Source organism: Hylobates moloch, unplaced genomic scaffold (genome assembly GCF_009828535.3).
Source record: "Hylobates moloch isolate HMO894 unplaced genomic scaffold, HMol_V3 SCAFFOLD_33, whole genome shotgun sequence".
Lineage (NCBI taxonomy): Eukaryota > Metazoa > Chordata > Mammalia > Primates > Hylobatidae > Hylobates > Hylobates moloch.
The window spans coordinates 392,822-413,476 of NW_026652308.1; the positions used below are offsets into that span (position 1 = coordinate 392,822).

At 56.0% G+C, this 20,655-nt stretch overlaps 1 protein-coding gene across 3 annotated transcripts in view; it reads left to right on the forward strand.

The window, feature by feature from the left end:
• Window positions 1-17,403, forward strand: part of LOC116463317 (repulsive guidance molecule A) — a 46,099-nt gene extending 28,696 nt beyond the window's left edge. For 2 of the 3 annotated variants that reach the window (XM_032146362.2, XM_032146361.2), the window contains 2 exons: window positions 8,336-8,850; window positions 15,100-16,349. In XM_032146362.2, the coding sequence (XP_032002253.1) occupies window positions 8,336-8,850; window positions 15,100-15,807 (1,223 nt within the window). In that variant the 3' untranslated portion in view covers window positions 15,808-16,349. Of the gene's footprint in view, window positions 1-8,335; window positions 8,851-15,099; window positions 16,350-16,603 lie in introns of those variants that run through there. The other variant, XM_058434583.1, reaches the window with a different exon arrangement.
• Window positions 17,404-20,655: the final 3,252 nt, after the last annotated feature.

Consider the following 20,655-nt stretch of genomic DNA (forward strand, 5'->3'; position numbering starts at 1 on the left):
TCCAGAGCAGGAGGGGCCAGCCCTGCCCTGGCAGGAGTGCTGCAGGGAGATTTCCTGCTGCGTAAACCGGTGACCTCTGACATCCCCAGGCTCCCAGGTTCTAAAATTCCATGGTGTGCCTTGAAAAGTGACCATTGTTTTTGGTCACAAAGTGATTGTTAGGGCTCTTTGATAAATTTGATCGCATGGAGAAGCCGTGAGCTCTGGCCTGGATTGCTCGAGTCAGGAGCAAATGGGTCAGATGGTCGCCAGGGGTCCCAACCTGAGCACCAAGGGCCCACCCAACCCCCATCGGGTCTGGGAGCCACTCTGTCTTCTAGGCACTGCCTGGGCATCACCCCTTGAGCCGAGTCCCTCACCCCTTGGGGCTCCGGGACAAGTTTAGGGGCTTTCTGTTGTTGGATCTGGAGAGGGCCAGACCACTGTCTTTGCACGCTTCTGGTTTCTCCTGTTTGCCCCACTATAGCTAATCCTGAAAATTCAAGGCCTCAAGAGACCTGGGTCAAAACAAAACATGCAGTGCACATAATACCGCATAATATGCTTGTAAGGGGCATAAAGCTCTGTGTCTGTGTCTCTTGAGGTCGAACCCCAGGTTGCAAGGCTTAACAAGGGGCCGGAGGGTGGCCCCTGCCCAAGGACACACTCAGTGGCTGGGGTAGAAATGGAAGCTCAGGAAACTTCTTAGGTTTTTCAGTCCCCTGGTTCTGTGCATATTGGCTGTCCTGGATCCATCAAGAGGCAGCTCCAGAGCTAGAAGGGGCAACTTTCTGGACTGCAGTACTGGGCAGGTGTGCTCAGCTCACACCCTGCGGGGCAGCTGGCTCTGTGTTCAACATGGCTTGCTCTGAAAAGCAGCTTTCCTATTCCGCCTGCAGGAGTTGCTGTAAGATCTGTTTTTCAGCTCAAACTTTCCTTCCTTCTTTCCATGGACATTCGCATCAGAAAAGTCTAAGGTTTATTGCCTGGAATTGGGGTCTTTTTATAAAGATACAGCACATAAAAATCGGCCTCTCTGAGATCTCTTTGGCAGGTGATGCCACAGCTATTGCTTTTGATGCTGGGCCAGATTTCATTCAGGTCCCTGACCTCTGGTGGGGGGCTGCCGTTGGTGATTTAGTGCCGTGGAGGCAAGGTGATTGGATGACCGTGGAGGTCAGGGCCCCTCACTCCAGTCACTGCCCATGGGGACTGCCCAGCCCCTCGCATGGGAAATGAGGCCACACACACTCATTTCTGGGACCCATGGTTCCCAGAGAGCTTCCTTTCCACGTGGAGAGATGGCAGACGGGAGCAGGCACCCTTTATTCTGGTCCCAGCTGGTCACTGTCAGTGGCCTTTTCCAAGTCATTCCCTTGAGCTTTGGAAGAGAGGAAGCCTCTTAAACTCTTAGGAAGATCTGCAGAGCTGGATCCAAGTTCCCTGAGAGTTTGGGGCACCTGGGAAACCCAGGAAGTCGGGATGGGTCAGTTGGCAGCAGCCGCTGCTCCTGGTGGGCTCCGAACAGGCCTTTGTGCAGGGAGGTCCCAGAATTGATTAAGCTTCTGGTTACTGTCCTGAGACCAGATGGGTCTGCGGCTGCATAGAAGACCCACATCATGCCTTTGGGCCTTGGGGGAGCTGGGTCAGTCTCAGCTGGTGTCCTGAGGAGGGACTTGTGGCAAAAGCATTTTGAAAAGCATAGAAACAGCTCCAAGCCTGCCCATCTCAGCCCCAGCCCTTCCACTTGTGTGACCCAGGCCCACTCGAGCCCGAAGCCTCTGTGTTTGCATCTGTAAAATGAAGATAAAAATTCCTGCCCTCTAATCAGGGCAGTAGCGAGGATCCAACAGGAAAGCAATGTGTCACCTGCACAGGCCCTGGGAGTGCAGGGTATTTTATTGTCACGATCATGTTTTGTTTTCTGGGGTGAGGCCCAGCCCATGTACCTACACCACCTCCCTATGCAGTCCTGGGTGCACAGCCTCTTCCCCAGTGAGGCCCCCCAAGACAAGAACTCTTGTCTTTGTTCATCTTTGTGGCCCCGCAGCACCTTGGCATTGCCTGGTATGGAGTGTGTGGAAATCCGAGAGGTGTGAAGGAAGAGGAGAATGCAGCTTGGGGGCTGAGGGCTGTGGTTTGCACCTTCAGGGTAGCTGGGGGTGGGGTGGGTGGGGAGCTATTTAATGCCTCTAGGCCTCAGTTTCCCTGTCTGTTGAATGAGGATAACAAGTCAGTCCTGGGTCTGTATTAAGGGCTAAAGGAGACACATGTACAATGTCTAGCCCACAGTAAATGCTCGATACACATTAGCTGTTAGTTAAGCTCAGCCTCTCCCATAAATTGTGATTAAACAAAACAAAGTTAACACAAAACTGGCTGTCACAGAGCTTCCTTCCCGAGTCTCCCGGCTTTGCTCACATCAGTGCCTGCAGTCCCTTTAACACCCCTCTGGTGAGGTGCCCATGCATCCCTGTAGCTCAGAAAGGTCAGTGAATTTGCCCACAGTCACACAGCTCTGGAGTGGCGGCGCTGGAGTTGATCTCGATGCTCTGCCCCACCACAGTAAGGTCCACCGCTGTGGTGAGACCCTCCCACTGGGCACTGCCCCGTGAGAACACCCTACCTATTGCCTGTTGACACCGAATTCTCTCCAGTTCTCTCTGGGTGGGGAACTTGCAAGTATCCTTATTTTTCTTTCTCATATAGAATCTAAGGTCTCTTCATTTACTCATTAACAAGGCAAGGACGGAGGCAAACTTGTTGAAATTGTGCTTTAGGACCCAGAGTTTCTGACTGCATCTTCCCCCAGAAAATGTCTCAGCAGAAGAGGCATTTTAGGATGCCATGAAAACTTGGGGAAGGAAGGGGTTGTGACAGGCAGGAAACCAAGTGCTCTCTGTCAGGAGCAAGGACGGAGAGACTGGACCACACGGGCTGTGGGGTACAGAGGTCTCCCAGCAGAGATGTGAGAGCTCGATGTGCCACCCCCCAGTCTCTCCCTCTGAAGAGCCAAGGGGATCATCCCGGGCCTGGGCAATCCCTGGGCGAAAACAAGTCCTTGTCGGGAAATGGGAAAATGGGGAAGGTGAAGTTAAGTCAATCTGGTCTTTGGTCTCTGGCCAAACAAATGTCTCCACTGATACTGGCAGCTTCTGCAGAGGTGACTTGGGAGGGTGCAGGAAGGAGAGGAGGGAGGCGGCCAGTTTTCCCTCTATGACTGTCTCTTTAGCTTGGCCACCATAAGAAAATACCCCAGCCTAGGAGGCTTAAACAACAGACGTTTATTTTCTCAGTGGTCTGGAGGTGGGAAGTCCTAGATCCGGTACCAGCATGGTCCAGTTCTAGAGAGAGGGCCCTCCTCCTGGCTGTCAGGCTGTGGATTTCCCATTATACCCTCACATGGCAGGAGGAGGGAGAGGGGCAGGGAGAAGAGAGAATGCTTAGCATTTTCCAAGTGTCTTTATTTTAGAGAATGCTTAGCATTTTCCAAGTGTCTTTATTTTAAGGGCACCAACCCCGTTGTGGGGGCTCCACTCTCATGACCTCATCTAAACCTAATTACCTCCCAAATGTCATCCCATAAGGGGTTAGAACTTCAACCTACACATTTAGGGGGACAAAGTTCAGTCTATAGCGCTCTCCCTGGGGGTGAGTGAGGCAGTGGGGTGAAGCCACCCGGTGCCCATGGGAAGCGAGGCCCCCTCGACAGTCATGACCATTGACTGATCCTGGACAGTCCAGTGGATTGAAGGAGCTGCCAGGAGTTGGGGGACCTGGATCCAGGTGGAATCCACTGCGCCCTGAGAGTGAGTGCCCGCAGGGCCTACCCTGGGGAAGGAGGGATGAGGAGAGATGCCACGTCTGCTGGAGCTTCACCAGGGAGGGGCAGGCTCCCTCCAGTGCCCCTCCTGTCCCTCAAGCCCGTGACTTCTAACCTCTGACCTCCCAGGGCTGCAAGCATTGTCCCCCACTGTGGCCTTTGTGGGGGACCCTGTTTGCTGGATGCCCCTGGGGCTCCAGGCATGCCGTGTACATCTCATGTCCTCAGCGACCCTTTAAGGTGGACACAGTCTCTACTTGACAGTTAAGGAAACAGGCTGAGTCAAGTTCCCGAAACTACTGGTAGGGGACAGAGCGGGACTTTGAACCAGACACCTCCCTTCAGGGCCTGTGCTGGCCCTCAGCCCACCCAGAGCTGGGGCTGGCAGAACTTGGAGGGAATAGTGGGGCAAGGAGCTCACCCCACCACCAGGGTCCTGAAGCCTACAGAGGAGTGGGGGAGACAGGGACCCTGGTTCCTAGGTGCAACGGTTCCAGAGTGTGACCTCTGCCACCATCTCTGAGTGGCAGGCAGACAGCTATGCCTGCTGGGTGAGGGGTGGTCTTGTTCTTAGAGTGGGTGGGCTCTGGGAGGAGGAGAGGAGCAGGAGAAGGTGCCCGTGTGGAATGGAGAAGTGAAAGGGCCTTGTCTCAGGCACTTCTTAGCCGCTCAGCATCAGGGCTCAGGTGGCCGCATCCCTGCTGTTTGCTCCTGGGGGGGCTGTCTGCCTCTCGCCACCCCTTTGCCTGCAGCCCCCTTCTCTGAACCTTCGCCACCAGCCCCCTCCCGATCCTGGGGAAATGTCGCCTTCACACACTCCAGGCTGGTCGGGCTGCATCAGGCTCTAGCTTGGCTCCTGTGACTGTTGAAAAGAAAGTGAACCAACTCTGAAGCCTCACTACTCAAAGTGGGCAGGGGACCAGCAGCATGGGCCTCTCCTGGGAACTTGGCAGAATTGCAGAACCCCTGGCCCCACTGGGGCCTGCCGAGCTGGGTCCCAGGCCACCCAGTACAGCCTCATCTGGGGCTATCAGATGCCACTCCACGGCCCTGGAGCATGTGAGGGACCCCTTTCCAGGGTACCTGGGTGGGATTTCTGTCATGAACTCTCCACATACCCCAGAGTTCTATAGCTGGGGTGCTGCGCTGAGAACAGTTTTGAAGGCTGTGGAGGTAGCACATCCTGATCATGAAGCCAGTCCGCTTAAAATGCAGGAGGCTGCGGAGTTGCCCATTTGGAGGGTAGAGCCACACCTGGGCACCAGTCCGACCCTGCCGTTGAGCCCCTGCTCACCCTGGGAGGTGACCCCTTGGAACTTGTCTGCTGGAAGCAAGGCAGGGAGAGAGCATGTGTGGACCACAGGCCTCCTGCTCCTGGGAGCACAGTGTCATAAGATGGGTCTTGCAGGACAGGCTGGAGCCCACCGTGGGGGAGGGAATCAGGAGTGTGCTAATGAGGTTGTGTGATGATGTGTGGCTGCCGGGGGCATGAGCTCTCAAGTCCAGTGGGCTGGATTCATGTCCTGCCCTGGCTCCTTCCTCGAAGTGAGACTTGGGCAAGAAGTCAGCCCAGCAGAGCCTGGCTTTCTCGAGAGCTAGGGATGGCAGTCGCACCGGGAAGATGCAATGAGGGGAGGCCTGTACCGCCTGCAGCACCGGACCTGGGACAGAGCCAGCCAGCTGGGACTTCACGGTCCCTGCACTCCTACCAGATTCGTGTCCTGGTGGAGAGTCAGAGCCCAGCACAGCTCCTGCTTGTGTAGCAGTGGGGCCTGCTGTAAAGGGACAGGCAGTGTCCTTTTTCTACATTGGTCACAGTAAGGGCCAGAGATGAACCAGAGCTTGAGCGTGGCCATCGATTAACAGGAGACCAGTATTCCTTCTGGTTGATTTTCTCTGATGCCCACATCTGCATGATTCTGAGGAGGCAGAATGTCAGGTCAGCACAACCGGCTCCTGGAATTAATGAGGCTGCCGGGACAGGCATTGTGTGCAGGCCACCGCAGCAGTCAGTTCCTGTGCGCTGGGTCCCTCCAAATGCTTGTTCTGCGTAGCGCTCCCTCCCCATACACGCCCCCACCCCACTCCTCTCCTGTACTGGCTTTATCAGGGGGCGGCAGGGAAGCTACCTTTTCCCACGTGGACCGCGCCAACATTTCAAAGCCTACAGGTAGTTTGGGCCCTTGCATATCTTGTACAGGTTAAGGAGACGTGAAGACAGCAGGGCAAGAGAATCTTCTCGTTGCCTTGGGAGGGAGACCTGTCCTCAGGAGCACACCTGTGTGGGAGGAAGACTACATGGGGGGATCTCACCAGTGCTCCCCACATATCTGCCATAGCATCCCTTTATAGTGGTGTATTAGTCTGTTCTCACACTGCTGATAAAGACGTACCCAAGACTGGGTAATTCATAAAGGAAAGAGATTTAATGGACTTACAGTTCCACATGGCTGGGGAGGCCTCACAATCATGGCAGAAGGCAAAGGAGAAGCAAAGGACATCTTACATGGCGGCAGGCAAGAGAGCACGTGCAGGGGAACTCCCATTTATAAAACCATCAGATCTCGTGAGACTTACTCACTACCACGAGAACAGTACGGGGGAAATGGCCTCCTGATTCAGTTATCTCCACTTGGCCCCACCCTTGACACGTGGAGATTATTGCAGTTCAAGGTGAGATTTGGGTGGGGACACAGCCAAACCATATCAAGCGGGCACCACCTGACTGTCACTTACCTAACCTGACCCTTTAAGTGAGCATACTTCTTCAATTTAAAGCTAATAAAATGGGAAGTCTGTAGCTCTTCCATCAATTTTTTTTTTTTTTTTTTTGAGATGGAGTCTTGCTCTGTCTCCCAGACTGGAGTACAGTGGCACCATCTCAGGTCACTGTAACCTCTGCCTCCCGGGTTCAAGCAATCCTCGTGCCACCACGCCTGGCTAATTTTTGTATTTTTGGTAGAGAAGGGGTTTCATCATGTTGGCCAGGCTGGTCTCAAACTCCAGACCTCACATGATCTGCCTGCCTCAGCCTCCCAAAAAGTGCTGGGATTACAGGCATGAGCCACCGTACCCAGCAATTTTTTTTTTCTTAATGCACATTTAAATAAAGATATGACTTCTCAAATTAAAAGACAAAGTGTTCACTTAGGTATCACCTGAAATTACCTTGTTACTGGCAGTATGGCAAACACAGGTCACGTGAGGGGGGGGAGCCCAAATTTCAGATGAGCACTGACTCCCCTGTGCTCAGGTCTGTGACCTGGGAAGGTGACTTGTGCTCCTGTAGAATGGTGCCCACCCACCTGCAGAGGCAGGAGAGATCACCCAGGTCCAGGGCTGCACAACTCAGGCTGGGTTCACACAAGGCTGCTGGGATAGGTAGGCACTCGTGCTCACGTTAGCCTGCCCTCAAATGTGTCTGTTCTTGGTTTTATGTGCGGCTCAATTTTATAGGTAAAACCAGCACCAGAGAAACAAACTGACTTTTCCAAGGTCACAAGCCAAGTTAGTGGCCCAGACAAGAGTGCTGAGGCTCCCTTTCCCCACTAGAGACCACCTCAGCCAGCATGGGCTGTGACCCCAGAGGCTGGACCTCCCAGCTGGTCTCCTGGCCCCTTTCTCCTGGAACCCATGTGGGAACTTCTGTCCTGCTGCAGGTCTGTGTGCCTGGCCACTTGTGGTCACTATGGGCTGTGCAGAGGAAGGCCAGAAAAGGGCAGGTTCTATGTGTTGAGAAGATTAGGTGTGTTAAAGCCAGAGTTCTGGGGCATGGTCATTTTGGCTAATTGTCACTAAAGTCTCAAAGCTTGTGAGGGATCCAAGGTTACTACTGTCAGTTGCTTCTCAGCTTGCTTCTCTGAGCAGGACAGAGAAGGATGGGACTACGGTCAGCATAAGGGAAGCCAGCTCCTCTATGGCTAGGGCTAATAGAGCAGTCATACCAGGCAACGTTCACTGAGTTTTGGCTATGAATGCTGGGGCCAGACTAAGTCCTTTATACGTGATAAATCACTTCACACTCATCATCCCATCTTCCAGATGAGTATAACAAGGCACAGAGATGGGAGGTCATTTGTATAAGGTCATACAGTGCCAGGACTGGGGACACATATTTAATAGTGGGGCTAATTCCCTGCCGGATTCCTGTTGCTTTAGCCAGAATTCTTGGGGTGGCCATGAAAGTGCACATAGATGTCAAAGGCCCCGGGGTGGCATATCAGCTCCCAAAGTCCTACTTCCCCCAAACAGTGACCACTCCCTAGCAGGCTGGCGCCGTGGGAGGGTTCCCACTAGCCCTTTCAGCCTGCTGTCGTGCATGCCTGTCCACTTGGGGTTGCTATAGGCTGCGTAGAAGGACCCCTTTCCTACCACCTGCAGGAAATTTTTCACCATCTGTGTGTGGCGTGGGTGGCTCTGCCCTAGAGGAGGGGCCCTCGTGCGATGTGTGGCTACTCCCCGGCCCACAGATGGTAGCAGAAGCTGGGGTTGCCAGGCTGCACCCCGACAGTGTGTTCATTCCTTTCTCCTCAGCCACCTCCCCGTGCAAGATCCTCAAGTGCAACTCTGAGTTCTGGAGTGCCACGTCGGGCAGCCACGCCCCAGCCTCAGACGACACCCCCGAGTTCTGCGCAGCCTTGCGCAGCTACGCCCTGTGCACGCGGCGGACGGCCCGCACCTGCCGGGGTGACCTGGCCTACCACTCGGCCGTCCATGGCATAGAGGACCTCATGAGCCAGCACAACTGCTCCAAGGATGGCCCCACCTCGCAGCCACGCCTGCGCACGCTCCCACCGGCTGGAGACAGCCAGGAGCGCTCGGACAGCCCCGAGATCTGCCATTACGAGAAGAGCTTTCACAAGCACTCAGCCACCCCCAACTACACGCACTGCGGCCTCTTTGGGGACCCACACCTCAGGACTTTCACAGACCGCTTCCAGACCTGCAAGGTGCAGGGCGCCTGGCCGCTCATCGACAATAATTACCTGAACGTGCAGGTTACCAACACGCCTGTGCTGCCCGGCTCAGCGGCCACTGCCACCAGCAAGGTAAGGGGGAGGGGGCGGCTGTAGGGCACAGCCCTGCCCTTTGTTTCTGCCCTGCGTGGACACTGAGAGGCTGAGAGGGCCTCGGGTGCCTGGGAATGGGGGAAGATGGAGCAGAGCGGGGACACAGGAGCACCCTCCCTGAAGGGGTGGGTCTCAGCTTCCTCCCTCCTTCCTCGAGCCAGCCCGGCCTGGCTGGCATAGCTCCATTTCACAAATGGGGAGCCTGATGCTCTAAGAGGCCAAGTGACCTTCCCACCCCAAGTGCACAGTCAGCTGGGATGCTGAACTAGAATTTGCCCCAGGCCCAGGTGACTCCAGAACCTGGCATGTTCTCAGCGGCCCCACAAGGCCACTGAGGGCTGCTGGTTTTCCGACCCAAGGAGGCCTCAGCATGGGGGCAGCAGGACTCAGGTCCTGCTCATGGGGCCGCAGCCACACACACAGCCATGGACCCACGCAAGTGGACACTCCTGTCTACCCCAGGCCTCCCTCCCATACCCACTTTTGGGGAGGATGTCCTGTGACCTCATATTCAGACTTAGCCAGAGGGCAAGGCCTCGAGGCCAGGAAGGAAGCTGGTGGCTCCCAGTTCAGGCGATGGGGACACGTCCACCCTCCCCAGTGCCCGGCCCATCGGTGCCCCCTGGGGTTTCCAGCTTGGCGAAGTGGCAGTGGGTCTGTTTTCCTAGGAAGAGCCAGTTGGAAGGAGGCCGTGTGTCGGGCAGTGCCAGATTCACCACAAGGGCGTTTCTGTTCCTTCCCACCCCTCCACACCCAGAGGAGGACAGCGAGGTGACCTGGCAGCCAGGGAAATGCTCCATCCCTGCCACTTCCCTCTGCTCCGGTGGCCCTTGCCTGCCTGCAGGGGGTCGCTTTCTGGGCCCTGGTTGGGTGGGAAATAAGCAGGTCTTCACTCTGTGGATTCCCAAGCGGGCCCTTGGCACCAGACCATGACGCCTAATGGAGAAGACTTGCAGCCGGTACACTCCACCCTGTGCCCCCGCAGCCCTCTGCATACTCAGGGCCTGCATCAAGGACCCAGCCACCTCCCCCACGGCCCCTGCACCTCCCCACCACCCGCCCTCCTGAGAGCCAAGACAAACGGACGCCAGGAGCCTGAGGCTGCAGCTTCTAAATCCAGGCACCAGCACGCTTCAGAGGGGACCCGGCCGCCCTCTCCCATCCTGCATGTTCCCAAGGTCTAGCAGGGTGCACAGGGAGGTCTGAGGATGTGAGAGGGATGTGGACCCCAGGTGGCTTACTCCTCCAGAGCCCAGGGGGTAGAAGCACCAAATGCGACAACACAGCCAAGCCACACACCGGGAAGGATTTGTGATTTGTGTGCAGGGAGGCTGGGCTGCTGCCCCCATTATGGATGGGGGTGATGTGACGGGGTGGAGCAGTGAAGGGAGAACTTCCCTTCCTATCCCAGCATGGAGGCTTCCAGAAGAGTATGAAGCAGAGCTTCACCAACCCAGCCCGTTTCTGCTGCAACCGAAGGCCACCTTTGATCTCAGCAGGCTGAGAGCTCAGCCCTGTCAACCAGGCTCTGCAGGACGCCAGACAGTGACAGCGTCAATGTCTATGGCCAAGTCAGTCTCAGAACTCGGGCCGGACTGGGGTACTGTGGTCCCCCGGTGAGAACCTCGCTGGCTGGCTTCAGGCACCTTTGGCCTCTGCCCCCGCCTGTCTGTCAGGCCTCCGTTACTCAGGTGTGTTCGTTCACTCATTGATGGAGCAAACACTGAACAGACGTTGCATCTGTGCCAGCCTCTGAGCTAGTCGTTGCCCTCCCTCCCAAAAGCTGCCAGGCTAGTGAAGAGCAAAGACCAGCAAAGGGAGCTGGTGATGGGGGCTGGGGCAGCAGGATGTTGAAGGCCATTGGGAGCCTTGGCTCTGTCCAGAGAACTGGGGAGCCCATCCACCAAGCTCACCCCTGAAGCACAGCACGAGTTTCCAGATGGAGGAACAGAGGAGTCGACATCCAAAGCAGGCGGAGTGGGAGAGCAGCCTGGTGTCTGCAGGGAGCAGGGAAAGGCAAGGGACCTTCATCTCCAAGATGATGAGGCCTCTGGGCTTCTGTGACCACCTCGACCACCACCAACGGAGCCCTCTGGGCCTGCCAGACTCTACCACCCACTGGAAACCCACTCCCCTTTCCCCTCTCAGCCAGCCAGACTCCACCTGTCCCTGCACACCTGCTCTTGAAGGCCTCCCCTCGGGCTTCCCAGAGTGTGTCCAGCCCCTGCCTGGCCAGACCCTGACCCTGTAACCATGAGATTTGCCTTCTTGTGCAGAAGCTTCATGTACAAGCCCTGTGTGCATGAAGCTGGCCCCAAACACCTGGGCATCACTAGGGGCCACCGCCTATCAGCTAATCCCTCTGTTCTTGTGGACGATCAAGATCTAGTGTTTTCTACGTGGACATTTTAGCCAATGTCTTACCCCCGTGGGACAGCCTTCTGTGCCCAGCCTCCTGCTCCATCACCCTCTTCCCAGCTGTGCTGCTAATACCCATTTTACAGACAAAGAAACTGAGACTCAGGAGAGTACAGGAACTGGAGTCCTGCGCCTTCCCCTTCCTTTCCCCGCTGGTTAGTTTTCCCCATAGCACTTGCCAGCCTCTCCCTTTGCATGATTCATTTGCTTAGTCTGTGACCCCCTGAAGCATAGGGATCTTCTCCCTCGTGTACCCCCAGCCCCCAGCACCGGGCCTGGCATGGAGTGCCAGGTGCTCTGTAAATAGTAGCTGAGGCAACCCGGGCTCTGCCTCGTGCCCGGTGCAGTGGAAAGAGCCAGGGCCCCTTCAGAAGGGGGAGCAGCAGAGGCAGGAGCGGCAGCCCGCCCGTGGCTGTGTTGGCAGCGAGCCTCCAGCTTTCGACAGGCCCCCTTCATGCTGTTACTTGTGGTTGAGTCCCTGGCACTGGTGCCAAGAAGAGTCAAGCAGCCTGTCAGCCTTCCAGGAGGCTGTCTCTGCGAGAGATGGTGGTTAGAGTGAAACCAGCCTTTCCTGTTCCAGGGAGACTGATGGCACTTGGAAAGCAGGACACCCCCCCACCCCCAGTGTCTGTGTGGCCCTGCACACCAGGCAGGGACACCAGAGTCCCCCATCCTCCCCCCATGGCAGGACCACCCACGGCCCAGACCACCCTGGCTGGCCCACCTCCGGCCCCCCCAGGCGGCCTCCACACCGAGGTGGGCTGGCCAGTGGGTGGAAAGAAGGAAGAAGTCGAGGTTGAACCGTATGAAGCTGCCATTTCCATAGGTCAGGAATGGTAGAATAGCAGTGATTTCATCAGGTTCGAGGCTTAGGGCTCCATGCTGGATGGAGAGGCTGCAGCCACCTTTGACATCCCACTGCAAACAGGAAGTGTGCCGTGTCCTGGGGGCCAGGCTGGGACCCCTATAGGAAGGAAGGCGAGGAAATCGAGTCCAGTACTCAAGGAGCTGTGCGCTTGGGGTCCTCCTGGTGCTGTGCTCCATGGACTCCTGCAGAGCCCCGGCCCCAGGCAGTCTCCATCAGGCACAGAAAGCACAGCGCCGGGCGCCCGAGATGGACGGGCTCATGAAAAGACTGCCATTTCTTTTCAAGTCTCCAGCAGCCTGCCCCTCGTTCAGCTCCTCCCAGCCTTGCCTTTCTGACTAACACGGTGAGAGGACAGGATTTTTCTTCTTCAGAAGCCTTGGCCTAGGGTCTCCCTCTGTTCTTCTGGGGGTTCCACACCCCTGAGGCTACCAGTTCTCCTCACCTTGTCACCCCGAAGCCTTATGTCAATATGGGGAACCCACAAAGCCACAGCAACACAGCCAGGGGCACCTCTAGTGGCTCTGAATACCCCACTGGCTTGTATTATCTAGAAGGTTCTGGGACCCCCTTTCCAGGCCTCAGGCCTCTTAGCACCTGGCCCTGAGGCCATGGCCCTGGGCCAGCCCGCCCCAAACTGAGGCCACTCTGCTGCACCCCTGGCCTCCGGGCCCCAGAGAACAGGATGGCCTCCTGCTGCATCCCTGGCCAGACCCCACCTTCCACCTTCCTGCGACTCTCCTGCCTGAGCTGAGGTCCTTCTGTGGTTTCCCTGCTTCCCTTCCCCATCAGAGCAGCTTTTTATTTCCTGTTGCTTTCTAGCACCTCGCACTGTGCCCTCGCCACACATCTGCTGTTAGGCCAGAAACTCCCTTGGCACTTGGCGGCTTTGCCCTCTACGCAGAGAGCTGGCCAGGCAGTCCTCATGCCTCCCCCAAGTGCCCAGGCAGAGAATAGCTGTGCATGTCATCAGCAGCTCCCCCTTGCTCAGACCCCTTCAGCCTGCAGACCCTCTGAGGCCGGGTTGGGGTGGGATCCCTTGGGAGCGCTGTCAGCCAGCCAGCTAGCTGGCCAGACCCTCTCCTGGGTGGGGAGGGGTGAGCCCTGACCTACAGAGGGGTGAGGGGTTGGGGCTTAGTGGTGGCGGTAGTTGCCCGGCCTGGGGGAGAGTAGTGCAGCAGATAAAGGTGGGGTTTTAGCAGGAGGTCACAAAAGGCCTGGGTGCCACCTTGCCCCCTTCACCCCACCTCCCTTCCTGGCTTCAGGCTGGGAGTCCGGGTTCCAGCTGCCCTTGGTCCAGGGGGACCAAGGCACCCAGCACTCCCATGGCAAAACAGCCGGCACCTGGGAAAGGAGTGGAAGAGGGGGTAGTTTTTTCTCTCCCAATTTCTCTTTTTCCAACCCAGATAGCCTACTTAGGGTTAAGGAGAAAAGAACAGCCAGATACCACTCAGGACGGGGACAGCAGAGGAAACTCACCTGCTCCCCTGGCCACTGGCCCTCCTCTCAGGCCTCCCACCCTATGGGCTTGTGGCCAAAAGAGCCTAAAGTCTGGAAACCCAGAGTCTAATCCCAGCTCTGCCTCTTGCTGGCTGTGTGACCTTAGGCAAGTTACTGCCTCTCTCTGAGCCTACATTTTCTCATCTGGAAAATTGGGAGTAATGTCACTGACCCTTGCAGTATCACATGAGACTAAAAGTAATACACGCAGTGCCTGGCATGCTGTATGCAACCAGTGCACCTGTGTCTGGCTCTCAGGAGGAGAATGGTGCCACCCAGCCAGCTGCTCCTCCAGCAGCTCAGTCCAGCCACTCACCCCTGGCCACAGGCTCCAGCAGAAAGGAGCCTCCCTGCTCCAGCCCTGGCCAAGGCTGTGCGTTCAGCCTGGAACCTTCATCTGCCTTTTACCAATCAGCACCTTCCTCCTTTCCTGTTCCCCTCCTCCATGGTCCAGCTTAGGGACCCCTTTCAGCAGCCTTGGGACAGTGGCTTCTGCTTGCCTCTGCCTGCTTGCATGGATTTTGCCCTATTCATTCTTTCTTTGAGCATCATTTCCCTCCATTCCACCTGCCGTAATGTTCAGACATTTGCTTGGGTCCTTTGTCAGGAATTGGGCTCCAGTACCACTGTCATTATGCAAGATGATGTTTGCAAACCATATTCGTTTCCTATCGCCACTGTAGCAAATTAGCATAAACTGAGTGGTTCAAACCAACGGAAATGTTTTATAATTGTGGAGGCCAGAAATTCAGAATATGTCTCATGGGGATAAAATCAAGGTATCAGCAGGGCTGGTCCTTCTGGAGACTCCAGGGGAGAATCCATTCATTGCCATTTCCAGCTTTTGGTGGTTGCCAGCATCCCTTGGTTTGTGGCCACATCATTCGAATCTCTGCCTTGTTGATCACATCACCTTCTCCTCTGTCCTAGTTAGTCAAATCTCCCTCTGCCTCCTTCTTATAAAGATACTTGTGATTCCATCTAGGGCCCACCCAGGTAATCCAGAATAATCTCTTCATCTCAGTGTTCTTAACCTAATCACATCTGCAGGGTCCCTTTTGCCTTCTAAGGAACATTCCCAGGTTACAGGGATTAGGGCATGCTCTCCTTGGGAGCCATTATTCAGCCTACCACACTGGGCTTTTGATTTTTATTTTTATGGTTCACTTCCCTATATAGTAAAAGCTAGTTTTCTACTTAGGGTAGTGGCCTAACATTTTTCTAAGTCACTTTTTAAAGTAAAAAAGGCAAGTTGTTTTCATTTAAAGAATGTGAAGTGCACAGCTGCGCAGATGGAGCTGATCTGTCCAACCTGGGGAAGGGAGTGTCTGGAGCATCCCTGAGGATCCTTCATGCCCTCCTCTCAGTCTAGACCATCTTAAGTGTGGGGCTGTGCCTCCTCCCACTGTGCCTCACCCACTCTCCTCTGCCCCTTTCCCTGGCAGCTCACCATCATCTTCAAGAACTTCCAGGAGTGCGTGGACCAGAAGGTGTACCAGGCTGAGATGGACGAGCTCCCGGCCGCCTTCGTGGATGGCTCTAAGAACGGTGGGGACAAGCACGGGGCCAATAGCCTGAAGATCACTGAGAAGGTGTCAGGCCAGCACGTGGAAATCCAGGCCAAGTATATCGGCACCACCATCGTGGTGCGCCAGGTGGGCCGCTACCTGACCTTTGCCGTCCGCATGCCAGAGGAAGTGGTCAACGCTGTGGAGGACTGGGACAGCCAGGGTCTCTACCTCTGCCTGCGGGGCTGCCCCCTCAACCAGCAGATCGACTTCCAGGCCTTCCACACCAACGCTGAGGGCACCGGTGCCCGCAGGCTGGCAGCCGCCAGCCCTGCACCCACAGCCCCCGAGACCTTCCCGTACGAGACAGCCGTGGCCAAGTGCAAGGAGAAGCTGCCGGTGGAGGACCTGTACTACCAGGCCTGTGTCTTCGACCTCCTCACCACGGGCGACGTGAACTTCACACTGGCCGCCTACTACGCGCTGGAGGATGTCAAGATGCTCCACTCCAACAAAGACAAACTGCACCTGTATGAGAGGACTCGGGACCTGCCAGGCATGGCGGCTGCGGGGCTATCCCTGGCCCCCCGGCCCCTCCTGGGCGCCCTCGTCCTGCTCCTGGCCCTGCTCCCTGTGTTCTGCTAGACGCGTAGATGAGGAGGGAGGCGCGGGCTCTGTCTTCTCGGCTTCTACATGTGTGGGCTGGGACCGCCAACGGGGTGCAGATCTCCTGGCGCGTCCCCCATGGCCCTGCAGAACGCCAGGGACCGCCTGCTGCCAAGGGCTCAGGCATGGACCCCTCCCCCTCTAGTGCACGTGACAAGGTTGTGGTGACTGGTGCCGTGATGTTTGTGATAGTAGAGCTGTGTGAGAGGGACAGCAGCTCCCCTTGCCCCGCCCCCGCAGTGTGAATGTGCAAAACAGCCCCTCAGGCTGAAGCCCCCCCACCCCCACCAGAGAGACACTGGGAACCGTCAGAGTCCGCTCCTTCCCCTCGCAATGCACTGAAAGGCCCGGCCGACTGCTGCTCGCCGATCCGTGGGGCCCCCTGTGCCCGCCACACGCACGCACACACTCTTACACGAGAGCACACTCGAACCCCCTAGGCCAGCGGGGACACCCCAGCCACACAGGCATCCTTGGGCTTGGCCCCAGGCAGGGCACCCCCGGGGCGCTGCTTGGCACCTTAGCAGATTGATGGAATCTTTTGGCCAGTAGGTCGTGCCCGCCTGGTGCCTTCTCGCCTGTGGCCTCCCTACCCGTGCTCACCTGGCTGCTGTAGGTACCAGTGCAGGCCCCAGTTTTCAGGCACCTGCTCAGCTGCCCGTCTCTGGCCTGGGCCCCAGCCCCTTCTACCCTGTGCTTAGAAAGTTGAAGTGCTTGGTTCTAAATGTCTAAACAGAGAAGAGACCCTTGACTTCTGTTCCTCTTCCTCCTGCAGATGCAAGAGCTCCTGGGCAGGGGAGCCTGGGCCCCAGGGTGTGGCAGGAGACCCAGTGGATGGGGCCAGCTGGCCTGCCCTGATCCTCTGCTTCCTCCTCACAACCCCAAGAGCCCCCAACCCGGTCCATCCACATCTGGAGTCTGGGGAGAGGAGCAGGGTCTTAGGACTCTCAGCTCTGAGCAGCCCTGGCAGGGTCTTCAACCTCTAATCTCTTCCCTTAAGCCCTGTGGCCACACAGCCAGGAGAGACTTGCTGCTGGCTCCCGCCTCATTTCAGCCTAGGGTGCTCATCCAGGAGCCCAAACAGTCCCACCTGTGCTGCTGTGCCCACAGCACAAAGCCAGGCTTCGCTCCCAAAAGTGCAGCCAGGCCCCAGAGGGTGATCCTGCCAGCAGCCCTACAGCCCCACACCCTACCCACCCATCAGCATCCACGGCAGCCCCTCTGCTGTTCCCCAGGGACCTCTCATACACTGGCCAGGAGGCTGCAGAACGTGTGTCTCCCCCTCCCTCCGAGAGGTCCTGCTCCCTCTGCCAGAACCGAGTGGGCGGGTGGGAGGGTGCTCGGGGCCCGGCCCCTCCCTCCCCTTGCTGGTTTTAGATGGTCCCTATGTTGGAAGTAAAAAGTGAAGCACTTTATTTTGGTTGTATTTGCTCACGTTCTGCTTGGAAGTGGGGAACCCTCACTGCGTCCACGTGTCTGTGACCTGTGTGGAGTGTCACCACGTGTACATACTGTAAATTATTTATTAATGGCTAAATGCAAGTAAAGTTTGGGTTTTTTTGTTATTTTCTTTTAGACGTGTTGGAGTTTGTTTTCTGAACAGACTTTGCTCCCTTGAGGGGGGTGGAGGATGGACTTTCGTGGTGGGATCCCCTGCAGCAAGTGTGTGTGTGTGCATGCCTGTGTGTATGCATGTACATGTACGCATATGTGTGCGCATGTGTATGTGCGTGTGAGTGCTGTGAAGGCAGATAGAAGATGCAGCAGTTTAACAACCACCACACATCGCTTCTGTAAAGTTACTTTTCCTCCTCACGATGAGCTGTCTTTGGAGCTTGGCAGGCCCAGGTCCTCTTGTTCTAGTGACAGTGGAACACAGTCAGGGAGACAGGTGACCACATGTTGGAGAGACACACGGTGCCCTCTGGGATGAGATGGGTGGGCTGACCTGAGATCCGGGATGACTCCGTCTCAGCCACCGCTATCAGCCTGGAGCCCCAGCTGTGGGACTGCCTGCCACCCTCCCTGCCGGTGCCCATCTTCACATAGCCCGGGCGGGACAGTGGCGCTGCAGAGGAGGCTGCTGTCCACATCATTGTGGGACCAGGTTTATTGCCAGCTGTGATCACATTTCATCTGTAAAAACTACCCAGTGAATCAGGAATAAATTCAGGCCCATTTTGCCGATGAAACAGACTGTGTGAAATTAATTGACTTGCCTAGGGCTCCGTAGCAACAGGAGGGACAGCCCTGGAGCCGCTTCTCTTCAAACTAAATGCCATGAGGCAGAAGAGCAGCACAGTTAAGCCAGCTACGCCCTGGCTTCTCCACCTCCCCAGCAGTGCGACCATGGGCAAGTCACTTCACCTCTCTGAGCCTGCATGCTGTTCTCTGGAAGATGGGGGGGTGCCCGTCCCATACACTTGTTTGGAGAGTCCGGAGTTCATTCCTGTAAATTGCTTAGGAGAGGGTGGGGCACACATGGCTTGTCTGGTGGTGGGAGGGAGGGGGTGGTATTATCCCAAAGCAAGAGAAACCAGATAAGGGGAGAAGGAAAGGGGCGATACAGACCCTGGACTCTTGGGAGAGGTGAACTTACAGGCTAGCAAGGGGAGAAGTCCCAAGAGTGGCCATGTACGTTAATCCCAGGCAGACCAAGAAGGCTGAAGAAAAAAGAGAATTTTATTTTATTTTATTTTTGAAATGGAGTCTGGCGTCTTGCTGTGTCGCCAGGCTGGAGTACAGTGGCACGATCCCAGCTCACTGCAGCCTCCGCCTCCCAGGTTCAAGCAATTCTCCTGCCTCAGCCTCCCAAGTAGCTGGGACTACAGGCGCACACCACCATGCCTGGCTAATTTTTTGTATTTTAGTAGAGACGGGGTTTCACCGTGTTGGCCAGGATGGTCTCGATCTCCTGACCTCGTGATCCGCCTGCCTGGGCCTCCCAAAGTGTTGGGATTACAGGCGTGAGCCACTGCACCCAGCCAAAAAAGGAGAACTTTCTAAAGCCCTGTTCTTGCAGGGCTCCCAGAGAGAACATGGGAGTTGGGTTTGGGAGGCAGGAACCAGACTGGAAAGAACAAAACATACCCAGCATCTTCCCTGGTGGCCGGAACTGTCACTAGAGGCCTCGTGCCCTTAGCAGTCAGTGGGACAGAGTGACTCAGGGAGGCAGCAAGGAGGAGCGGAGCCATTGGTGCTCAGCCGGCACAGAGAACACTTACTGAGAAGCCAGGGCACACAAAAGAAAAAAAAAATCTCTATTAGATGAAAATGCTAAATGGCACTAGCCAGAAAGTATTCTCGGTTTGGAATTTTTTTTCAGGACCCTAAATGTAACCGGCTGGAGTTCTTTCCCAAGTGCCATGCTGCTGGTTGCCCTCATGAACATGGAAATTTCATCGTGAATATGGAACACAGCATCCTGAGCTAAAAGATTCCCAAGAAGCAGCTTCATCTTGCAGGACAGGCTAGGTTTGGAGGCTCTGGAGGTTCCTGGCTGCCAGCTCTGCGGAGGCCTGCGGGCTGGAGGTAAATGCATTAGCACACGGAGGTGGGCGCCTCTCCCCGCCCCATCCTGTCTCACTGATGTGTTGCCGAGAACTCCTGGAGTTCTTGTTTAGCTAACCAGAATTTGCAACGCTAGAAGACAGGAGAGAAACGGCCTTTAAAACAAATGAATGAGAGTCATGATGAAGGGGGCAAACTGTGGGGTGAAAATCATTACCAGAACACGGGCAGAGACCCGTCAGAGCCAGGCAGGAGAGAGTCATCAGAGCTGTGCCAGCAAGTGGCATGGAGCAGGGGTGGCACTTGGGCTCGGGCTGCAGGCAAACTTGGCGTCAAAACTGGCTCAACCCGTCGCGAGCTGTGTGGTCTCCTTGGGATTTTTTGAGCCTTAGATTCCTTATTTGTAAAATGGATTTGTGAGTCTCCACCTCCCGAGGTCAGTATGGAAATCCAATGAGCTAACGCTCATCAACGGCCTCGCACATGGCCCTGGCACCGCGCATGGAGGCTGCCAAAAGTGGCCGCCTCCTCTCTGCAATTGCGTTTATTTATCCATTTGATAACTCTACTGGGTGCCTACCCAGCATTGTTCAGGGGGGTGAGGGGCTGCCGCAATGACCCAGACAGACTGCTGTGCATTCTTGTTGGGAAGACAAGGCAATAAACCACAGTTACAAAACCCAGGGTCCCATGGTAACGAGCTCCACAGAGAAAAGGGAAGTGGGCCAGAGGTTCCGAGAGACACACATTGGATTGCAGGAGGGTGTGAAGGGGCATTCATCTGTGATGGGGTTAAGGGGGCTGCTGACTAGCTCACCTGCGTGAATTTCGGGAGCATGCCATGCAGAGCTGGGGAGAGCATTCTCTACAGAGAAAACAGTGCAACAGCCCTAGAGCAGCAGCAGCAAAGGGGGAGTTTAAGGGATGGTGGGAAGCCACTGTCACTGGACAGTAACAAGTGGACAGACCAGGGGTCCCAGGTGAGGCCACAGAGCAGCCAGAGTACGGCAGGGCTCTCCAGCTCCGGGAGGACTTGAGGTTTGATTCCAGTTGCCAGAGGAAGCCACTCACAGGCTTTGAGTGTAGGAATGATGTGTCCGACTTGGATCTTTTTATTGTTATTTTTTAGAGACAGGGTCTCACTCTATCACCCAGGCTGGAGTGCAGTGGCACAATCACAGCTGACTGCAGCCTCCACTTCCTGGGCTCAAGCAATCCTCCCACTTCAGCCAGTCAAGTAGCTGGGATTACAGGTGCCTGCCATCATGCCCGGCTAATTGTTAAATTTTTTGAAGAGACAGGATCTTGCTGTTTTCC